General features: G+C 39.3%; 1 protein-coding gene across 24 annotated transcripts in view; it reads right to left on the minus strand.

The window, feature by feature from the left end:
• ESRRG (estrogen related receptor gamma) overlaps nt 1–20,313 on the minus strand; it is a 379,094-nt gene that overhangs the window by 329,551 nt on the left and 29,230 nt on the right. For 3 of the 24 annotated variants that reach the window (XM_051782959.1, XM_051782958.1, XM_051782946.1), the window contains exons 2-4: nt 16,023–16,068; nt 7,845–7,904; nt 7,081–7,124 (exon numbers count right to left, since the gene is read on the minus strand). The exons of 5 other annotated variants lie outside the window; for them this stretch is intronic. Coding sequence is in view for 1 of the 19 variants with exons in the window: in XM_051782942.1 (XP_051638902.1) it covers nt 15,743–15,777; nt 16,023–16,068 (81 nt within the window). In the remaining 18 variants the exon portion in view is untranslated. 16 more of the 24 variants (XM_051782967.1, XM_051782950.1, XM_051782942.1 and 13 more) reach the window with 9 other exon arrangements.

Here is a 20,313-nt window from a genome sequence, read left to right on the forward strand (position 1 = left end):
GCTTTCTTTTAAAGAAACTTTCCTTACCTCTCTCTGGTCTTTGCATTGTTACGGAGACAGAAGTCGTGGAAGGCAACTGAACGTATTTCACTAGGAAACGTAGGCCATATCCTTCAATATTACAGAGACAAAAATACGCTTGTTTTGATCTAACTACGTGCATTTAAAGAATTACCAGCATAACACTGGAATTGGAGAGGTCTATTTGAAGTCTGGGTGTTTCAGCTATTTTTACTGAATGGATTTCAGTGGGAGCATTGCACACTGGCGAAAGGAAACAACTCCCAGACCAGAGTTAACCCAGAGTTTTGTACAAAGAAAGAGATGTTCACCCTGTGGAAGGCATAGTCAAGCTGAATTGCATATGTTAAATTAAATACATCTGCACTTTGGCAGAATTTGGACAATGACTCACTTTAATTATGTAAAAATTTCAAATGGGGCAAACTCCACTGTAGTGACTCACATTAGTGCTACCACATGATCTTCTGATAACTACATCAGTATATAACTCATGTCTCTGCTGCAGAGTTTCTACAGAGAGAATGACATATTACCTGACTAGCATTAAAAGGACTCCATGTTCCCAGCAATGACTGGTACATTAAGTAATGCTTCAGAAAGTAGCATATAGTACACTGTAGCATATAGTACCCCAAGCTTTTTTTCCCCTTGACACAAAACTACAGTTCCTCTAATGACAATAATTCACTGTCATTCAAAAATCAATTTTCTGTTTGTGTTTTATTTCTTTAAATTTATAGAGTAGTGGGGAAAGATTCCAGAAGTAGAAACTTACATCATTTCCTTTTCCCCAAGAAGAATTATGGTGCTGCAGACCTCCTAGGCTTCCAATCAAAGACATTCCCACCCTGCCCTTAAGAGAGTGGCAAATACACCCTTAATACCTTAAAGCACAAACCCTTCTGCGTAGGTCTGTCTATAAGGGTACCAGACAATTTCCTGTGTTTGGCTTCACAGATATTCTTGGACTTTTCCCTGCTACCTCCTGCACCTTCCAGGTTGGTTTGGCTAGCTCAGTTCTGATGTGGACTATCAGAATAAACTGATTATGTGCTTTACGTCAGACTAACAGGACTGATGACCTTGAAATGTCCGCTGTGCAGAAAAGCTATCCTGCATTATTTGCCTCAGATTTTTAAAAGTAGCAAAACACTGTATTACTTACCTCAGCGTTGTTAATAATAGGGGGGAGTCTTTTGTTGATCTGTATCAGGTCCCTTTTCTGAGCTCTGAGAATTGCTGTTTGTATCCTGAAGTACCACTGCATTACACTCCTATTAAAGATTTGAAAAGGGGATGTCCACTACAACGGTTTCTAAACACCATTTACAGGCTTACTGAATAAGCTAACAGGACCCTTAAGTAACAAAGGGATATACAAAAGGCATTTTCACCACAAAAAGAATGTATTAATGTGACAAATACAGCCTTTGTTAATGCCAGATGCTGACTCTAGGTGTGAATGAGGCATATGATGAATGGGGTGATGAGGAGAAAGCAATCTTAATTGTGCAATTAGTTATGTTATGTTTGTGCAACATTTTGCATAACAATTATAGGCCACTGGTAGACTAGTGGTCCAAAATTACAATCTTCCAAAGGAGTTTAAACAGCTAGGAAAGCTACTGTACCCTTTGAGAAACTCTTTTAGAAGGCTAATGAAAAATGTAAATGATGTCAAGTGGCCTTTATATGGCTTAAGTGTGCCACCGGGATGAGAAAGTGCAGTGTGCTTTCTTCAGCTGAGAGTGGTAAGAAGCAACAAGTGCAGAGGATGCCCCAAGGGGGTGCCCCAAGCCAGTGCAGTGCTAAAAAGTATGGGAGTGAAGTCTGGCCTCCAAGTGACAGAGCTGGTAGGAAATGGTTGAAGGTGTTGGGACCACTGTGTGTGGAATGGGCTGGATCAAAAAACAGTGAGCAAGAGAAGAGGATTCACAGTGTGTTCCTACTCCTTCCTAGCATCTACTAAAGAGAAAAAAAAAAGTATCTTGATTATTCTACACCCTCTCACTCCACCTTTCACTTATTTTCTTTTTCAAAGCACAATTTAACTTTTTTTTTCTAGTGATTCACAGAAAAGTTAAATTTAAAATAGGAATCCAGATTAAAGCTCACTGCTACAACTGTTCCTGGGGTAGAGGTAAACCGCCCAGAATGTGATAACAACATGGGTGTTGAGTGATGATCTGCTCATAATCGGCACATCCAAGCACACAAGAGTTCATTTCATCCTTGATCTCACCCCAGGGATCCCCGCCAGTCACAGCTGATGCTGAGAGGTATAAGACATACTGCCCCATTGGCTCCATGATTATTCATTGGTTAGCACTGCTTGGGAGCAGGTGAGATGCCCTCACATGCCACTCAAAGATGTTAAACTGACACACATCACAGCTTCCCCGAGTCCTCTTCCCAGAGAATAGTGAACATGCTATCCACCAAGACAAAACTTGCCACCAATATTTGAATGGTAGTCTAATGAACATGAAGGGGAAAAAAAAAACAAAGAACCTGAAATGTCAAGGTAAGACTTGTTCCTAAACCTTTATTTATACAGGATACCTTTAAATCAGACTCTCCATTGCCTTTCGAATGTGACACTAGCACACCCTGGGAGTTCTGTTTTTAAACAGTCTGCTCATCCCTTATTCAAATAAATAGTAAGCACATAGTTCTGCTAAGTCAAGTGGTTTAGCAAAGACATTTACTTTTGCGCAGAAACTCAGCCCCCGTGGTGCAGAAGAGCACAGCAGTGTGTTGTGACCCAGCTCTCAGCCAAGGGGATGAAGAAGACATCAGAACCAAAGAATAGGGCAGAGACCATTTATTCTCCACCTCAGCAAAAGAGTCCACCAAGTTTACTGGCTTTAATGTTTTGGCTGGAAGTGGGAATAGTTTTTTAAATGCTATTTTATCCAGTTACAGAAGGAAAAGGGTATCACATGACTTTGCACCCTGGATGCTGTTTGTAGAGAAGCCTTAAGTCACAGCTGGACTCCTACAAATTATTTATGATTGTAGACTGATATTGAATATACAACTTGAGGCAGAATCACAGAGAGTAGGATTGTATGCACACAGAACTAAGCTTCATATTCAGTCACATCTCTTCCAACTGACTGCAAGCATCTCTCCAGTCAATATTCAAGGCTCAAACACCTCTTGGAAATTCATTAGGAAACACAGCAAATAGGAGTCCCGAATATTTCCATTCAGTGCAATGAGACATATCCCACTATATTATACGTTCAAAGAGGGAAGGGCAATACTCTTCTAAACCTAGCTTCTCATGAACCCAAATCCAATTACACATTCCCTTTATAACAGCCATCTCTCTTGGTGTTGCTTTACAAAATCTACATCGTAGCACCACCACCTTAAAGGTCGGCTGTGATATTCCAATAGAGAAATCATGGTTTCCTTAAAGCACTTGCATTCCTCTTGCTGCAGTCATTTTTGCTCTCTTCTATTGGTCTTGCTTAGCTCACTTTCATATGAATGTCAGATTTTGCATTTGCTGTGTGCTGTCATCTAGACTCCCGCTGTAAAACAGTTTGTTTTTCCCCCCAGTTGGTGCACCAGATTAGCATTCCCCCTCTCCCCCTTCAGAATAGAATGTAATTAAAGATCATGGGAAAATAACACACACACTAGTCATAAAGTAAGAGAATTTCAGGTTTGGTTCTGCTTTCCAATTTTATATGCTCCACTTCACTTCCATATATACAGAGAAATATAAATGGCTTTGGTCACTGGATACCTATTAACTCCTTGTACATCAGATCCTGTGCAAAAGAGATGACAGCAAGACCCACAGCAGCTTATGAGAAAGGGCCCATGCCTCACAGAATCACACCAAGTTTACCCAAAATGAAGTCCAAATGGTTCCCTCTTCGCTTACTGTGAAATGGTTATGAAACATTAGCCAGAACTGTCTCTATATTCATAGTGTACAGAAAAATGTTTCATGATCTAAGTGAATGTTTTGACCTGAGAAGCCTGCCAGAATGATCACTTTGATAGCCTTGAGGCCAATGAACCACTTGGGTCAGCAAAGGCCAGTGCTGGAGGTGCAGTAGCACAGCTGGTTTGAAGCAGAGGTTGTTTTGTACATCCCCACCTCAGCAGAGGCAACTCCACCTCAGGTTTTCTGGTGGTAGAATGGAAGAGCTTATTGCCTTATGGTCCTGTAGGACCAAATGTCACCAGAAGAGAAATTAACTGCTTCTTAATTTAAAAAAAAAAAAAAAAGAAAGAAAAAAGGTTAAACTCCTTCTATAGAAGAGGTAAAATATAATCAAATTGCCATTTATCACCACAAGAATAAACAAAAGGCAACTGTTAATATTCACTTGAGAGGTTCGGGAAAGGAAAAAAACCTACCAGATGATCTTCCACCATGAAGGTAAGTGGCAGTGGGGAGGCAACTCAGGATCTACATTCCAGGTTCTACCACAGCTAAATCATATCCCAATTTGTCTCCTTTTCCAAAAGGAGAGAAGGTAACTGAGGTCACCGAGAAAGATGATGTTCGTGCTACATCATTTGACACAGTATCACACAGAAAGAATTTATGACTTGCCCTAAGTATACAACACTGTTAGTGGTGAATTTCTAGGAAATAAGCTCCAATATCATCATGCTTACTTAACCTCAAAATTCCTCCCTCTTCCTTAGATAGAGAAGAAAGTAGATGTTTACCTTTACTGACGTTCTACTGTAATTATTTTTATGGCAATTCTCCTCCATTAGTTAGAGGATCATAATGGAATAAATAGAAAAATGAGCTCCAACCTGACTATTTTGCATTGTAATCTAAATTAAACTAGTATTACAAATTTGTTTACATATCTCAGTTGAACTATGCAGTTTCAAAAGTTACTTGCCAAACATAAACATATCTCCTGATGCTACATTACCCACTATGTGCAGTAAAATATATTCTAATGTAATACAATAAAACTGAAAAACCAATAAATGTTCCTATTTATTGAGAAATTGGACAAAAAATAGCTTATTGTCAGTTTTTAAAGACTGAAAATCAATAGATGATGAAAGGTTGTATTTTTTGTTACCATTAGACTGTTGACTCTAGCAATAAGTGAGATATAGATTACAACTGGAGGAGTAAAGAACTGGTGAGATATACAATTTGGAGCTTCTAGGGTTTTTAGAACTTAATTCCCAGTATTTGTGCAGCAGTGGCCATCTTGGCACTGCTGTTAATGGGCCCCGAGAGCACAGCTCCTCCATTTTGTTGACAAAGTCAGCTTTAAGTATCTTCCTATCTTTAAGAGCATTTCTAAATTATAGGGGCTCCTAATCAGACTTGCATCTGCTAAGGATCACAAGTAAAGGAGATCCAGCTTTCACATATATTCATCCTGCCAATCAAAAAAAATAATCCCCAAACAGCACAGTCAAACCCCAGCTGTTACACCGCCACCTCTCAGGTCCCTGGATTAAGTCCCCCCCAGGGTGAGCTACCAAGGGGGTTCTCAAGGTCTAGCCCCACATCACCACCACCATACCAACCACCACAATCACCACCCAACACCAGAGAGAAATCAAGTTAAATTGGGATGTTCAGTTTGCAAAAACCTTTAGCTCTCGTGCATTCCTGAGTCTGCCGTCCTTCCTCACATACGTAAGGTTTTCCATATCTGGGCCCTGAGCATAGAGGTCCCATTCCAGTCTGCCATCTACACACGTCTGAGTCTTACCTTAAATACATGGGCAGAGAGGGGTCTGGAACACACAGATTTTCAGCACCTGTTTTCCCAGAAGAATTTATTCATGGGAGTCAGTTTAAAACCTGACTTTCTATGTTCGTTAAACAAGAAGCACACAACTGTGCAGAGGTTGGGAAGGTATTCTTGTCTCACAGTGCAAACACGGTAAAATGGAATACTAAAAAAAATATTTAGTGATAAAAAACACTGAGCTAAACATAAACACTGCATCCAGAGTCCTTAAATAGTGATGTATGCCAACATTTTTCCAAGTGAACCAGTAGGTATGACCAGTACATATAAACCCAAATATAGATATTCTACCATGACTATATTTCTAAAATCTGGAACAGAGTCTGAAAGGATGCCAATTACAATAAGGAGTTAGGACTTCTTTTAGGATTTATATTCTCTTTATATGTTTCATAATCATACAGCAGCTCAAATCTTGCTACATGGGGGTAACACAGAAAATGCCTATACTGCCTTCAGTGACCAGTGAACAGTGACCACTGGGCCTGGATTTGATGAAGAACTAGTAAAGCCAGCTGACCTGCTTCTGCAGTACCTGGTTTTACAAACTCAGAGAAGTTAGCAGTTAAAAGTCCACAAAAAAAAAATTTCCAAAGACTTTCAAGGAGCTGACAGTGTGCAGAAATGGCCATCCTACTGCTGGCCCTAGTCCTGTGTTTCCATGGCATAAAACTTTTGCTTCAAATTGAGGAAAGCACAGAGATCACTAATTTACATATCATGGTTTCCTTCTGTTTTCCCAGGTAGGAAGCTATTTCTAAAAAGGGGGCTGTTACCACGTATGCATAATCACATAGCAAAAAACAGACTCATGTTGCTCCTGTAAGCTTTTGCTTAAGTATACCATGGCAAATAACTTTGATGAAATAATTTGCCCAGAGCACTGCTTGTCTGGAAGATTTCTATAATTTAACTGCAGTTCTGTAAATAATTTGGTGATAGACAGGCCATCAGCATAATTTGGTGCTAGACCCATGCAACGTTAAGGAAATGGCCAGCAGGCCACAATTAAATCAACTGGGACCTAGTATGTACAATGCACATTAAAAACAGTCCAAATCTATTATTTTTTAGAATAAGCTTATTCAGTTTAAAGGAAGACAGTGATTTTTGCTTTGGGAATTAACACAAAGAAATGTCATGCTTCCTCTCAGCAAGGAAAAGATCACCCACATAGAGTTAATCCTTCAGATCTCCATGAAGTTGTACAATGTTTTTGCACAATAACATCCCAAACTACTGCCATGGCAAAATTATATAGCATAATATTTTGTACCAATTCTGGACTTACCGGTAACTTTCACCAAAGTATCTCAGTTCTCCTGTTCTGTTAACCTGCAAAATAACAAAAGCCATTGCCCTGGTTTTTTCGTCAAGCCTTAACCAAGTCTGCAAGATAAGAGGTACAAAATTGTATGCGTGGTACACTGCACCTTTAATCATCTACCTACCTGAAATACTCAAGCAAGTCGTTAGACATCTAAATGGTCCAACTACAGGTTTAAACTAAATGAGTTTTGTAGTACATTACTCTGTCCACATTATTTTAAAACTGGCATTCACATCCCCTCTCAATCAAAGTATCATTTCAGCTACAGGCAGATCAGAAACTCAAAGTAAGCTGCAGAGCCAACAACAGGCCTAAGATTTAGCATTTCAGATGAGAAGAGGGGAGAACAAACAAAAAAGCAGGATGCTTCCCATGTCTGGACAAACACTTTTCCATCAGAAATGTCTGTGATCAGTATTGCTTTCCTGCATCATCAGACTGTAAATCAAGATACATTCTGGAAACCCTCTATGATTTTTACCAAATGAGAAGGAAATAGCCAGGAAAATAATATACAAAAAAAAGGCAATCAAGGCATCCCTCTCAGCTCTACTGAAAAAAAGGCCTCAAGAAGCAGATACATTTATACTTCATTTTAACTGAAAAACAAAGAAGGAGGTGAAGTATTTGGGTTAAAAGCCAGCAAAAAGTAGTACAAAAAAGCCCACCAGGTAGTGTTGCAAGAACCTCTAGATAAGCATCTTAAATCAGGGTAAATTACACACCTCATGCTGGTGACTCGGTCATGGGAAATTATGAAGCTACGTGATGTCTCATTTGTTGTGCTGAAAACAAATGTAAATAAATTACTGAGAGAATCTCATTTACATTTAGAAATTCATCCCGATGCATGACATGACTGCTGATGTTTTTTTAAATGACACTTTGAGAAGAAGTGCCACTATTAAAAACAGATCATAGCCACCTCAGCGAGAGCCTGTGCATGTGTGCGTGCGTGCGTATGTGCATGAGTGTGTAAAGGCAGATGTTCTAGAGAGATCTTTCAGATCATTGGAAAAAAGGCTTTCTTTTACTGTTGCAGAACCAAAATGGTGGTGTCAGAAGACAAAATATGTATTCTTCTGTGTATTTTCCCCCCTCCAGAAGGGGAAGCAGAAAGACAATGTTATGGATTGGCTGCTGCCACCACAACAGAAAGTGCAAATACTAAAATTGTAGGAACAGAAAATAGCGTGGCACATCTCTCCATCATCAAGTGTAATAAAACTTCCCCTTAAATACACACACAAAAAGCCTTTTGCTAAGCTTTTATCTCCCCCCTCCCAGTCTCACATTTTAAGCTGTCACTTAAACAATTGAGAAAGATATCCAGGAAGCCATAAGATGGAGAGCAAGTTGAACTGCCGTTAGCTAAGCATACATTCAGGCAAATATCCAAATGCTTTAGGAGCTGTCATTCTCCATCCCGCGTGGGAAGGCTGCGAAGAGACGGACTTGCTCGTATCATGATTGCTCTTATTATTACAGCAGTGAAAACACTGCATACTAATGGACGTGTTTTCAGAAAAAAAGACTCTTAGATGGCTTTTTAGAATCTCTGCCTAGCTGTCTGGGCTTCAGTATCTGATACATCCTATCCCTTTCTTTGCTTCCAAAGCAGAACTCTAAAAGAAGTTTGTAACATGAGGGCAAAATAAAACATATTTCCAAATGGGGACACGACAGTGTTCTACAACCCCACATACGGCAGCATATTTACATAAGCCTGCATAGGTCAGAGAGTTTATTTGTTAAGGGACAAATAAGCAGGCCATGAAATAATTATTTTTCATTGTGCCCTGCCAAACCTACCCAGCCAAAGGCTAAATTGAGCTGCTATTGTGATTATTTGAACTGTGGAGCCAAAAGTCTTCACTGCAAAGCATCCCAGCTGTCCTAAATTTTATTCTGATGGCTAGTTTTCACACTAGCTTGAAACTTGCCAAAAATGCTCCACAAAATAGGCAGGCGGAAGGCTTGCTTTATCCAGACCTACATCAATTACTGATTTAGAGCTGTTCTGAGAACTTGATTATTAGCAAATCACTTCCCAAAATTGTTATGACAAGATTCACATATGCAAATGGCAAGCTGCTCATATGTACACAGCTAGCAAAAGAAATTAATACAAAGGTTCCCAGATTTATTTATGGTTATTCCTATTCTGCTTTACTGCAAATTAGCCACTAAAATATTAAAAGAAAGGAGAGACATCCAGCTGCAGCATCACAGCTTGGACATACGGTGACATGTGAACACCCAGGCCATAACTGCTCAACATGCTTCTGCCTTCTCCCACCTCCCTGGGGAAAAGGATCTACCAGTGCCTTCTGGCATCAGAGGAAGCAAAACCACCATGGCAGTTCCCAAGCTGCAGATTTGGTCAGCACACCAAGAAGAAGGTAGGATTGCCCCAAGAACAGATCAGATGATGGACTTGGAAGGATATTTCATATTTTAAACAAGGTTGACAGTGGAGGAGGGGGAACAACAAATATAATTTTTTTTTTTAAATCTCATGCTTCAAAGCTTAAATTAATCCCTAATAATGAAAGATTAGGATGAGAATGTGTAGAGAGAAGATTATCCTATGTCTGCCCATTGTGAGGCTCTTACAACTTTCCTTGAGGTGCCTGGGGTTGGTCATTGTCAGAGATAAAGCAGGCGGATAGGAGGATCTTGGGAACGATTAATTTTGTACTTTCTACATTTCTGCTTAAATAAATAAGGCACAACAAAAGACAGTGAGGTTAATTGTTTTGAAGGCAGCTGACTTCTAATGAATTAAATGCCCATCACTTGGTATCACAACCCCGGCCAGACAAGTGCACCTGGCTGCAGCTGCCCTTCTTCTCCACAACTCCTATTTTTTATCCTGTTTGTAATTTCACTGTAATATCCTCAGGGCAGCAACCACTCCACATTTACACATGAATTAGAACAACACCTCGAACAATGGCATGCCAGTCCCGATTGGACCTGGACTGCTCCTGGGAATGCTGCTGGGAACAGTACTATAAAAAGAGCTAATAAATGTATAGAGTACAGCACAGTAACACACACACACACACCCCTACCTTTTAACACAGTTAACATCACCGCAGTGACGTTAACTCTTTGTTTTCATAATAAACCTGCAGACTGTTTCTAAGCTCCAGGATGGTTGAGGGATGTGTAGTGAAGACCCCACACATCTTCACCACATATTCTGTGAAGTCAGGCCTGTGCTATGGACTTCTGTATTTGCTGCTTAATCAAATGACAGAAATGTTACAAGATCATGTTATAGATAGCAAGGTTTAAGGTTGAATGTTGCTTAGGATTTTCATGGAAGCTGATCCAATGACAAGCTGGGGAAATTCAGGATGAGTAACCAAAGGAAACCACATCAGTGTCAGCCACATCACACCATTACAGACCTAACCTGATTTGCCCAAATTCCCTTCTAATTTTTTAACTTTCTTGGGAGAGGCTTTTGACCTCTGAGACAGTATTTTAATATATTTTGGAATTTCAAATTTTGTACATAATAAACTAGCTATTTTCAGGTACTTCAGATATAAGCAACTCCAATGCAAAAATTTAACTTACTCTGGTATTCGGTCATGTTATTTTTTTACTGAAAGGATAACAAATAGAAAGGTTTGAAAATCTTTATCAACATACTTCCATTTTTCCTAAAAATTGTGACAAATCAATTATTTTGTCTGAAGGACAATGAATAGCCAATGTGGTTCACAAAGAACAAAAGGAAAAGGAAGGGGGTGGGTACAGCTACGGTGGCAAACCAATAAGTAACTCGAGTGCATGTATAAATTGAGGCACCTGAGCCCCCTTTAAGATCAGGTTCCATGTGCTGGAGTCACTCATTCCAATAATTAATATCTAGAAAAAATGGAAGAAATAGCCAAAATTTAAAACACAATAAAAATCTTAACTAGAATAGAATGGCCACTTTGTCAGGCCTGTATTCTGTGTTGGTATGGCACCAGAAGCTTACCTCAATAATCTACCATACAGACTTCAGCTGTTAGCAATTGCATTAATATATCTCTAAATAAAATAAAATAAAAAAATGTAAAAATTACTTTTTGTTGACTACCAGGTGACAGATCTCTTATTTCCTAGACTAAAAACTCTACACAATCAAATTCTGTGGAAAATCTAAGATAATAATGTCTTCGTCTCCTGATGGGATGGTAGCATTACAGGGCCTACAGTGCTTTTCCGTATAACCTTACACTCAGTGCAAGTTTTGTCCATGACATAAATGTGGAGAGTTTCTTTCTCACAGAAATGTGACCCCCATTGCTGGACATTCTCAAGTCTGAGCACTTCAGCTTCTCCATGACTTCCCCACAACTCATGCCTTTTGTCCCTTTTGCCAGGGGTGCCCAAGGCTCTAACCAAAGCAAACTCTACCCACTGTCACACTTCCACTCCGGAGGAAAGATTATTCAGGAATGATCTTTTTACTTCTACAAAGGCAGTAGGAGACCATGGTCTACATGGAACAGGCTATTGACAACCCCGCACACACTCAGTCATAGTCAGATATGTGACAAAGTCCAACTAAATCCTATTAGGGAATAATACAAATGACAGAGCTTAAAGAATACAGTTAGCTCCTAATTAAACAGCCCATAAATCTGTTCAGAACCTACAGAACTTATCACCAGAACAGGAATCTCAAGAACTTCCACAGAGTTTCATTTTAACAGACCTGTTGTCCACTGAACCAACAACTCTCTTGCTTACAGACGAGATATTTCATCAACTTAAATACTATTAAAAGATGATTATGCACTGAGCTTTCCTGAAATTGTGTAACATTTGCATGGTATAACACATACTCTTACTTGTTCACTGCAGTCTGATTCAAAGCGCTATAAATATGTTTGCCCTTTCTGCTAAGCCCGCCTAAGGGATTAGCAACCCCCCAAAAGTTCAGTTGAATATTAACTGCATTAACTTTGCAGACTGTAACATACTGTTACACTCAAACAGCCTACGGTGTGGTATGGATGACTTGCTTAATAAAAAATGTTTTCTTGCAAAGCCCGATTGCTAGAAAAGAGAATTTGCTCTGTCAAAGGGGGTGACCTCTTCCATTTAACTTCATAAGGCAAACAAATAAAAGGGAGAACTTTACAGGGATGTCCAGAGAACTGTTTATCACTTTGTCTGTCAAACCAGATGGACTTCCCTTGGCAACACAGCACCAGCTCCACTCTATGTCAGAAATTCAGTTCACCATGAAAAAAACCCTGTGAAATACAGTAGCAAAGTGTCATCTGCTGTAGTAATGTGAAGTTAAAAACTATAAAAGAGGTATGTTTGCTTACCTGTTTCATTAAATAAGTAGTGCTTTGCGTGCCAACTCCCATAAAAACCTCATGTGCTGAAAGACTTTCCAGCACAAAGTTATATAGCAGTGATGGCAATTAAAAACAAGAGGAAATATTTAAAAGTTGGAAGAGGGAGAGTTGATAGGAGTGTAAAAGGGAGATGACTTGATAGCTAGTGACAAAAGTCAGGGAAGAGCTGGTTCTTGAATCTCCTAAGCAAAAAGCTTCCAGGCAGAGGCAGGGGGTAACTGGCAGTATCCGATCAAAAGATGAAGAAAAGGAAAGAGAAAGGAAAATGAGAGAGGCTGGGAGAAGTTTGTAAAGGTTACAAAGTAAAAAGTACCCAACAGATTGCTAAAATACTTTTAAAGATTAAAAAATCCTCCTTCCTTATAATTGCAATAATAAAAAATGTAGAACCTGTCTATTACGGTATTATGGAATGAAAACAGATATTGCATAATACTTTTTTTTTTTGCTTTATAAAAACATATACATGAAACAAACCTTCTCTATATTGCTGTGGGAACACGTAACAACACTCAAAAGCCCTTGATAACAAATGCTCCAATGAAACCTTTCTCATTCAGTCTTCAAGGATCACGTCTGTATCAATTTGTAAAAACATACTCTCTCATACAAGGGACTTGGGTGTAATCAGAAAATAAATTCAAACTTTGACAATTATAAACCGTATTTCTCTGTAATTCTGGACACTTACTTGCTTCTGCCATTCAACCATCACCATTATGTTGTCTAGAAACGAAGACCAACAATAGATGTAGGTAATTACACAAGAACTTAAACTGCAGAGAGCCTCAGACCACAGCATTAAACTGGAATTAAAGCTTTACGGGAAAAGAGAAATGTTTCACTCCCTGCAATCACCTCCCTCCCTAAAACACACAGTGCACACCTGCTACCCACCAGCCAGATGGGACTGAATTCTCCTGAATCAGATTTTGGATTTTTAAACTCAGCTTGAGCTCAATTGGATTTCAAGACATGAAAATATATTCTCATTTCACATTCAAAAAATTATGTCAGCATCCAGGAACTCCTAGTTTCAGTGCTGCTCTCACAATTAAATTTGTATTAAAGTGGGATTATTGCCCCAAATGTACTAATAAAAATAAACAAAATACAGCTTTGCAACAACATTTAATTTAATTACATATGCTCACTTAATGCATGAAACACAAAAACAAGCTGATTCTATATCATCATCATGTTAAGTGTGATTGGGAATTTAGCTAATCCATGGTGACCAGTATTGTTTTTTTAAAAGTCCATAAAGGCAATTTAGCAGCCCAAACTCACTTAAACATCGCAGGAACTAGCCCTTAATGCACAGGTATCATAAAATATTAACAAACGTTAAGAAAAAGCTGGGAAGCATTATATTCCTAGAGGATTTGCTAAGCTTGCATAATGTAACATTTATCATCAATAAAGTTCCTTCAGTTAGGAAATCTCTAGCCTGTTCTTCAGAAGAAGGCCTTTTTTTTCCTCTCTCACTTATTCCAGCGCACAGCTCCACCAGGTCCCTGTTCCCTGCATTTCAGTCGACTGCTCACAACTGGCAAAGTCACATTTTTAATTGGGACTGGCCTCTGAACCAGTCTTTCCCCATCTTTTCCTTCAGCCCTGAAACCAATTTGAGACTTGCAGGGGGTTAACAAGTCATCGGTCATCAGCGAGACACTCTCTGCAGAGACCACGGGCATCTGGAAGCTGCTGCCGGTGGTGTTCCGCCAGAGCCCCGTCTGGCAAGTGCCAAGGCGCAGAAATGAAAGTCCTGCTTGCTTGGCCAGCCTTGGACTGACCTTTAGTTGTAACGGGGAACAGGAGTTTTGTTAGTGAACACAGAGTTCTGGTCTACACATTTTTTAAATTGATTATTTTATTGATGTAAAGTGCCCAGGTGCCCTCATGACAGTCACTAATATAGATTTTGAAAATAAAATTAATTAAGGGCCAGTCTGGACCACCTTTACTGTCATCATGTAGTACCCTTTTCTACAAGTAACAATGCTATCAAGCGAGCACAAGCATTGGGTTTGTAGAGTATTTCATTACATCTCAAAACACCTGACCATGGAGGTCAAGATCACTGTCACCTACCTATGCATATGCCCACACACACACACTCACACACACACTCACTCCCCTCTCCTACCTTCCAAAAGGGGAACCGAAGCACGGGGAAACTTAACCGGCAAAAGTCTGTGTCAGAGCGCCAGCTGTGCCGCTCTGGGCTCCGTCCCTCCGGAGCACGGCGGGAGCATGGCACAGTGCGAGCCTGAGCGGGAGCAGAGCAGCCTGGCACGCAGGCTAATCTGAATTACACTCATCCAGCCCTCGAAATGGTTCCTCATTAGCTGCGGGTTAATGGAGTCCCAATGAGTAGTGTTATTTTCATCCCCTGCCTACTGAACACAAAATTCATTTGCAAATATCCTGTAAAATACTGCAAAGCAAGCCAAAGAGATATGACAACATAAGAGGCATACTATTTATGGAATGCACTTACCGTCATTTAGAAAAGGAAGCTGACATGAGCAACAGCCTAAATTTAGCAACACATTTAGTTTTATTCAGTAGTCACAATGACAACATTTTAGAAGGCTACCGCACACCTTGTGCACTGAAAGGTTCCACTGAAATCAAGACAGACTTTGATCTGAAAGGAATTCAGGATCAGCTCCTTAATGAATACAACACTGAGTTAAATTAAGGCAATCACCATCTTGACTTTCTATTCCAAGTAGATATAAAATTACATTGATTGCAGGAAATGGTGGCATTCAAACAATATTGCAATGGCCAAAGCCTGAAAGCTAAATTCATTGTCGAGCTAAACTAGGCTTTCAGAGGGCACCATTTGATTTGAGGGAAAAAAGCATCTACAAACCACATATTTTCAATTAATAGTTTAAAAGGCACAGAGTAAGAAAGGAAAAATACAGGTCAATATGCCATATGCCAATCAAAGAAGCAGAGTCTCTGCATAGATACTGTGCATATACATAAACATGTATATATATAAGTGGGTGCATGCATGAGTTTTGGGAGTTTTGGGGGTTTTTTTAAGGCAGGCTGTACTACGAAGGCTAAAAGTGAGATCAAGAAAGACACGATGTATTTCAGAACAGCCTGAGAATGCTCTTTTATCCACACTATCTTTAATTCAGAAGTAATTTCAAATCAACAGCACACAAAGTTAAACCTAGTTCTCTTGAAAACTCAGAAAAAGAATTAATTCGAACCCTTACCTTTGGCACCTTAAAGACTTTTGGCCATGACTTACCTGTATAAATAGAAAGAACTAATTTACTACAGAAATGCCCATGGGCAAACATGTTCTGGCTAATGAAGTGTTCAGCTTTTGCATGATTAACCAGCTGGTGGGGGTGGTGTAAAAATCACAGGGCATAAAATAATAAGAAAAATTGATTAGCAGCTCTCTTTTAAAGCACTCTATGAAAAATTTCCTTATTTTTGCTCATCATTTTAAAAAGTGACTGTACAGAAAGACAGACTTGAATGACTTACCAAGGAGCCAGGCAGAGACTGCACCAGGCACTCACTCCTCCAAGACCTGTATCGCAGAGAGGTTCAAGTGAAAAGCAAGATACCAACCAGCACCATGGCTGGATCACTTATACAACAGGCCCTGCCACTAGTAATAAAGGTAATTTTCAGCTGTATTGTGAAAGAAATTATATAAAGTTAAAACTATGACTGTGCTTTGAGTCAGTTCAGTTTCTTCCCCGGTGCTCTACACTTGAACACCTGAGCTGGCTACAGCTACACACATGAACTAATTTAAGAAGTGCCTTCATATAAGCCCAGGGTTTCATATGCTACTTAAAAATAATGCACATATTTAGGCGATGCTACATAAAAAAGATGGGTTTTGCACTCACTAGGGACAAAAATCCTCTTGCCCTTCCCATCCTGTACAAGGGGTTCCTTACAAGCTCACATGCTCTGCCCTCAAAATAGGACCTAATTAGTGTACAAATATTTGGCAGACAGGTCATGAAAATAAATTTATCATTAACTCTCCCCTAAACCAATGCAAGTTATGCTGAAGCAGTTTCACCTCGTATACACTTGCTCTAGGTCTCTTCAGCTGGGGTTCAACTGGTAAAAAACAGTTTCTTTAAGAAGGAAAACCACGTATTTTTATGGCATGGAGTTACTTCAGAAATATGAAAAAGCTGCTCATGTAAAACATATGCACCAATAACAAACAAAAATGCAAAAATTTAAGTTACAGGCAGTTTGCACTGGGCCACATTAATAGTCACAGTCCCTCTTTACCATCATGACTTCTATGAAAAATGCATGTTTTACACTTATTTACGGACTTTTAAAGACTGGCTTATAGCTATGTACCATGGGAGACACAGGCAAAGGATCTGCACCTCAGGGATCTGCAAAGTGTCCCAGCCCTGGGGATGCAACCATAACTTCAATGCTGGGATTTTATGGGCTGGGAACCTACATTAACTCCCTTTGTCAATACAAAAGGTATCACCCTACATCCCAGCTGATTTCTAACCACAACCAGATACTGCCTCCCAGAGCTTCCTCTCTCATGGTATGTGATGGTATATGATTTGCCTTCATATGCCCAGTTACATGGATATGAATTCAACTCTCAAATCACACTGATATACCATGCATGCTGTGCCTCAAACTATTCAATCATACCATGATAGTAGTAGGCATACCATGACAGTTTGTGAGGAGTAACAATTTTACCTGAAGTGAGAGATATTTTTTACAAGAAGAACAAAAGCACAACTCTGAAGACCTTTTTTTTTTTCATGACTCCTGTATTTATCTTATTTACCACTTTCTGAGGAAGACAGTATCCCCCTTTAAATGCACCAAAAGAAAGATTTTTCCATGCTATTTCCCTACGGGAGTCAAGCAGATTATTCTGAGAACAGATTGCTTCATGAGTACACACCATAGACTCTACTTCACCCAAAGATTCACACCAAAGAACCGGTCAGGCTTAGGCAGGTTAGATAAGTCTACAAATGTTCCATAGAGGTCTTCCTTTCTTATCATGTACGTCTGAGAAAGTTTGTCGCTAACTTCACAGTCAGTCGAGACTTCTGACGTCAAAGAGTTTTTTGCCTGTTTTCAAGGATTGCTGGATAGTTGGATCTTTCTACACTTGCACAGATCTTGCTTTTGAGCCTCCTCTAACATTTTGGAAACAGTTCTACACATTAACACTTAGGAAAGTGGGCATAGAGCTGACTCAAGCAAACAGAAATAGAGGAAAACTGAAAACACTGGCATGAAGCGACATTTCTCTTGGTACATCAGTTGAGAAACTGCTATTTCCAGACAGAATTCACCATAAAAAGAGAAGTTTCTAGTTAAGCTCGAAGCAGCATTAAATTCCACTTAAGTCTGGTTTCTATGGTTGTATTTGAATCATTAGCAATTTCTAAAATGTCGTGTATTTCTAACTCTGATCAACTGGTACCCTGACAACACCAGAGCTTGTAAGCTGTATTTGAAGCTACTTTCAAAGACGGTAACACAATTTATTAATTGCAGTCATACTTGCTAAGAAGTTATGCTGTGGAGTATCTAAGTAACATCATAATTCTGGCTAGCCTACTTGTTTAAAAAGTGAAATTAAAAAATAAAAAAAAAAAAGCCTGTTTGCCACAGAAAGTGAATGCTTGTTAAAATTATATTTCCTTAAAGGAATTCAGAAACACAGATATGAGACACAGCTGTTTTACAGATGGAAAAACCTAATTCTTCAGATGTGTGCATTGTTCTCCAAAAGCTTCATGTAATTATCTGTTTGTTTACTTATAAGGAATTGCTTTAGAGGAGCCCCCCAGTGAGTATATGCTGTGTGCTCTGCAGAGGGGTCAAGCACAAGATACAGGCTGCAGACTACAGGTTTATCTTCAAAGAACAAGCACACACAAAGGTATTTAGGTACCTAATTCCACTTATATCCACTCTTTGTGAAATTGATAGAGAGTAAGCATCTCTGAGGACGTGATTCTTTGACACCAACATGGATTCCCCACCTGGATCCAGGTCCAGGCTTCTTAGGACACTAAAACAGCAGAAAACAAAACCCATTTTGCTTTGTGGCTTCCTTATCCTCTCCTATATTGGAGTTTTCTAAGGTTGACCATGGTTCCCGGTAGAGGACATAACACCCAAACAGGCTGGTCTAATTAACCAGAGGTTTACATAGTAATTAATAACAACATGAGCATTAAGCAATCAATAGGACACTTTACGTCACTATTGCTTAAGTTTGCTTTGACTACTTCTGGTTCAGTTGTACCCTTGAAGTTGATTTGGAGGGTTCTTCCTGACTTCCTCCCACGCAGCATCAATTTTTAGCAACGATAATCTTTCCTATTATGCTAGAAATTGATAAGCAACATTGTTAACCTATGTGATGCAGCTAAAAATCAGATGTAAAGTGTACATTGAGGAGCTGAAGGGATATTTTTTGGTAAAGTATTTTGATTACCTCTAACGTGATTATAGATTTGACCAACGAGTAACACACTATGATATTCACCCCACTGCAAACAAGTTGCATGTAGACTTGTGTAACACACACATCCCACTCAAGTGCAAGGGGACCCATGCTCCACTGCACATTCAGCAATTTTCAAATTTGTATGAAAAAATAATGCAAACGTTTATTCAAAAGTCATTTTAAACTCCTTTGGAATAACTTCTGAAGTATAGTTGGCAAGAAAGTAATATGTTTGAAGTATAGATAAAACCAGAAAACCTGTAAACCATCTTCTCCAATTGAGAGACTCAACTGCTAAAATTAGTTCCTGGAATTTCTCCTTTGGGTGCCAGTTTAGGTCTTGCTCCAAATTGCCACTAACTAACAACCCTCTTGACTTTGAAATAATCCACTACTAGTCAACAGGACCTGTTTGATGATCAGGTGCATGCAGCCCCCTCACAAAACATTACATGCTTGTACCCTTATTTTTAAAAATGCACTTTTGTTCCAGTGTCCTGAAACTAACTGTACAAACACAAAGAACTCAGATGCCCTCTCAACCCCTATTGGAAATGACAAGTGAGTCCTTCTAAAATTGCAGACACACACTGTCAAGTGCAGGTGTTTGTAAACAAGTTTGGAAATGTTTCTAATTATAAACCATATGAGTTAAAATTAGAAGTCCAATCCACTAGCTTTAAAAAAAAAGAACTTCCAAAAGTGTTAATCTAAATGAGAGCAACCACTGATGTTTAATTTAGTCACAAGAACAGAATTCCTGTGCACTGCAGAGCGGCATACTGCTCTTCATCAAACTTTCCACTAAGTTCACTACATTTCTTAAAAAAAAAAAAAAAAAAAAGGATTTGTTAAGAATTTTAATTTAATTTGCTGTCATACTATAATACTGTATATTTGAAAGTACAATCTAAAAATACCCTATTCACAGGTCTCTCGCATTTCATATAATTATAAAGAAGGAAAAAAAATGTTCCCAAATCTTCTGAATCTGTCTTGGCTGACAACATCAAAGTTCAGCTTTTATGGGGAGCTTCCCACGCTGACCTTCTGAGAACTCAAACCAAACTCTGCTTGAGGGAGGCTTATTCTTCTGGATGAAGTTCTCCTCAATAACCTCACCTACTAAGCTTAGCTTGCCTGGCACAAACTGCTGAGGGATGAAACACAGAAGGGCAACCCCAGAGCTCTGGCTGATGCAGATCTCAGGAGGCTATCACTGAACTCAGGATGTCTCAGACTTGCCTTCACGGCTCTAGTATGGAGGCTGGAAGTGTAGCTCTAAGGAGCCACATA

The sequence above is a fragment of the Manacus candei genome, unplaced genomic scaffold (assembly GCF_025592945.1).
Source record: "Manacus candei isolate 608988 ecotype Guabito, Panama unplaced genomic scaffold, ASM2559294v1 h1tg000017l, whole genome shotgun sequence".
Lineage (NCBI taxonomy): Eukaryota > Metazoa > Chordata > Aves > Passeriformes > Pipridae > Manacus > Manacus candei.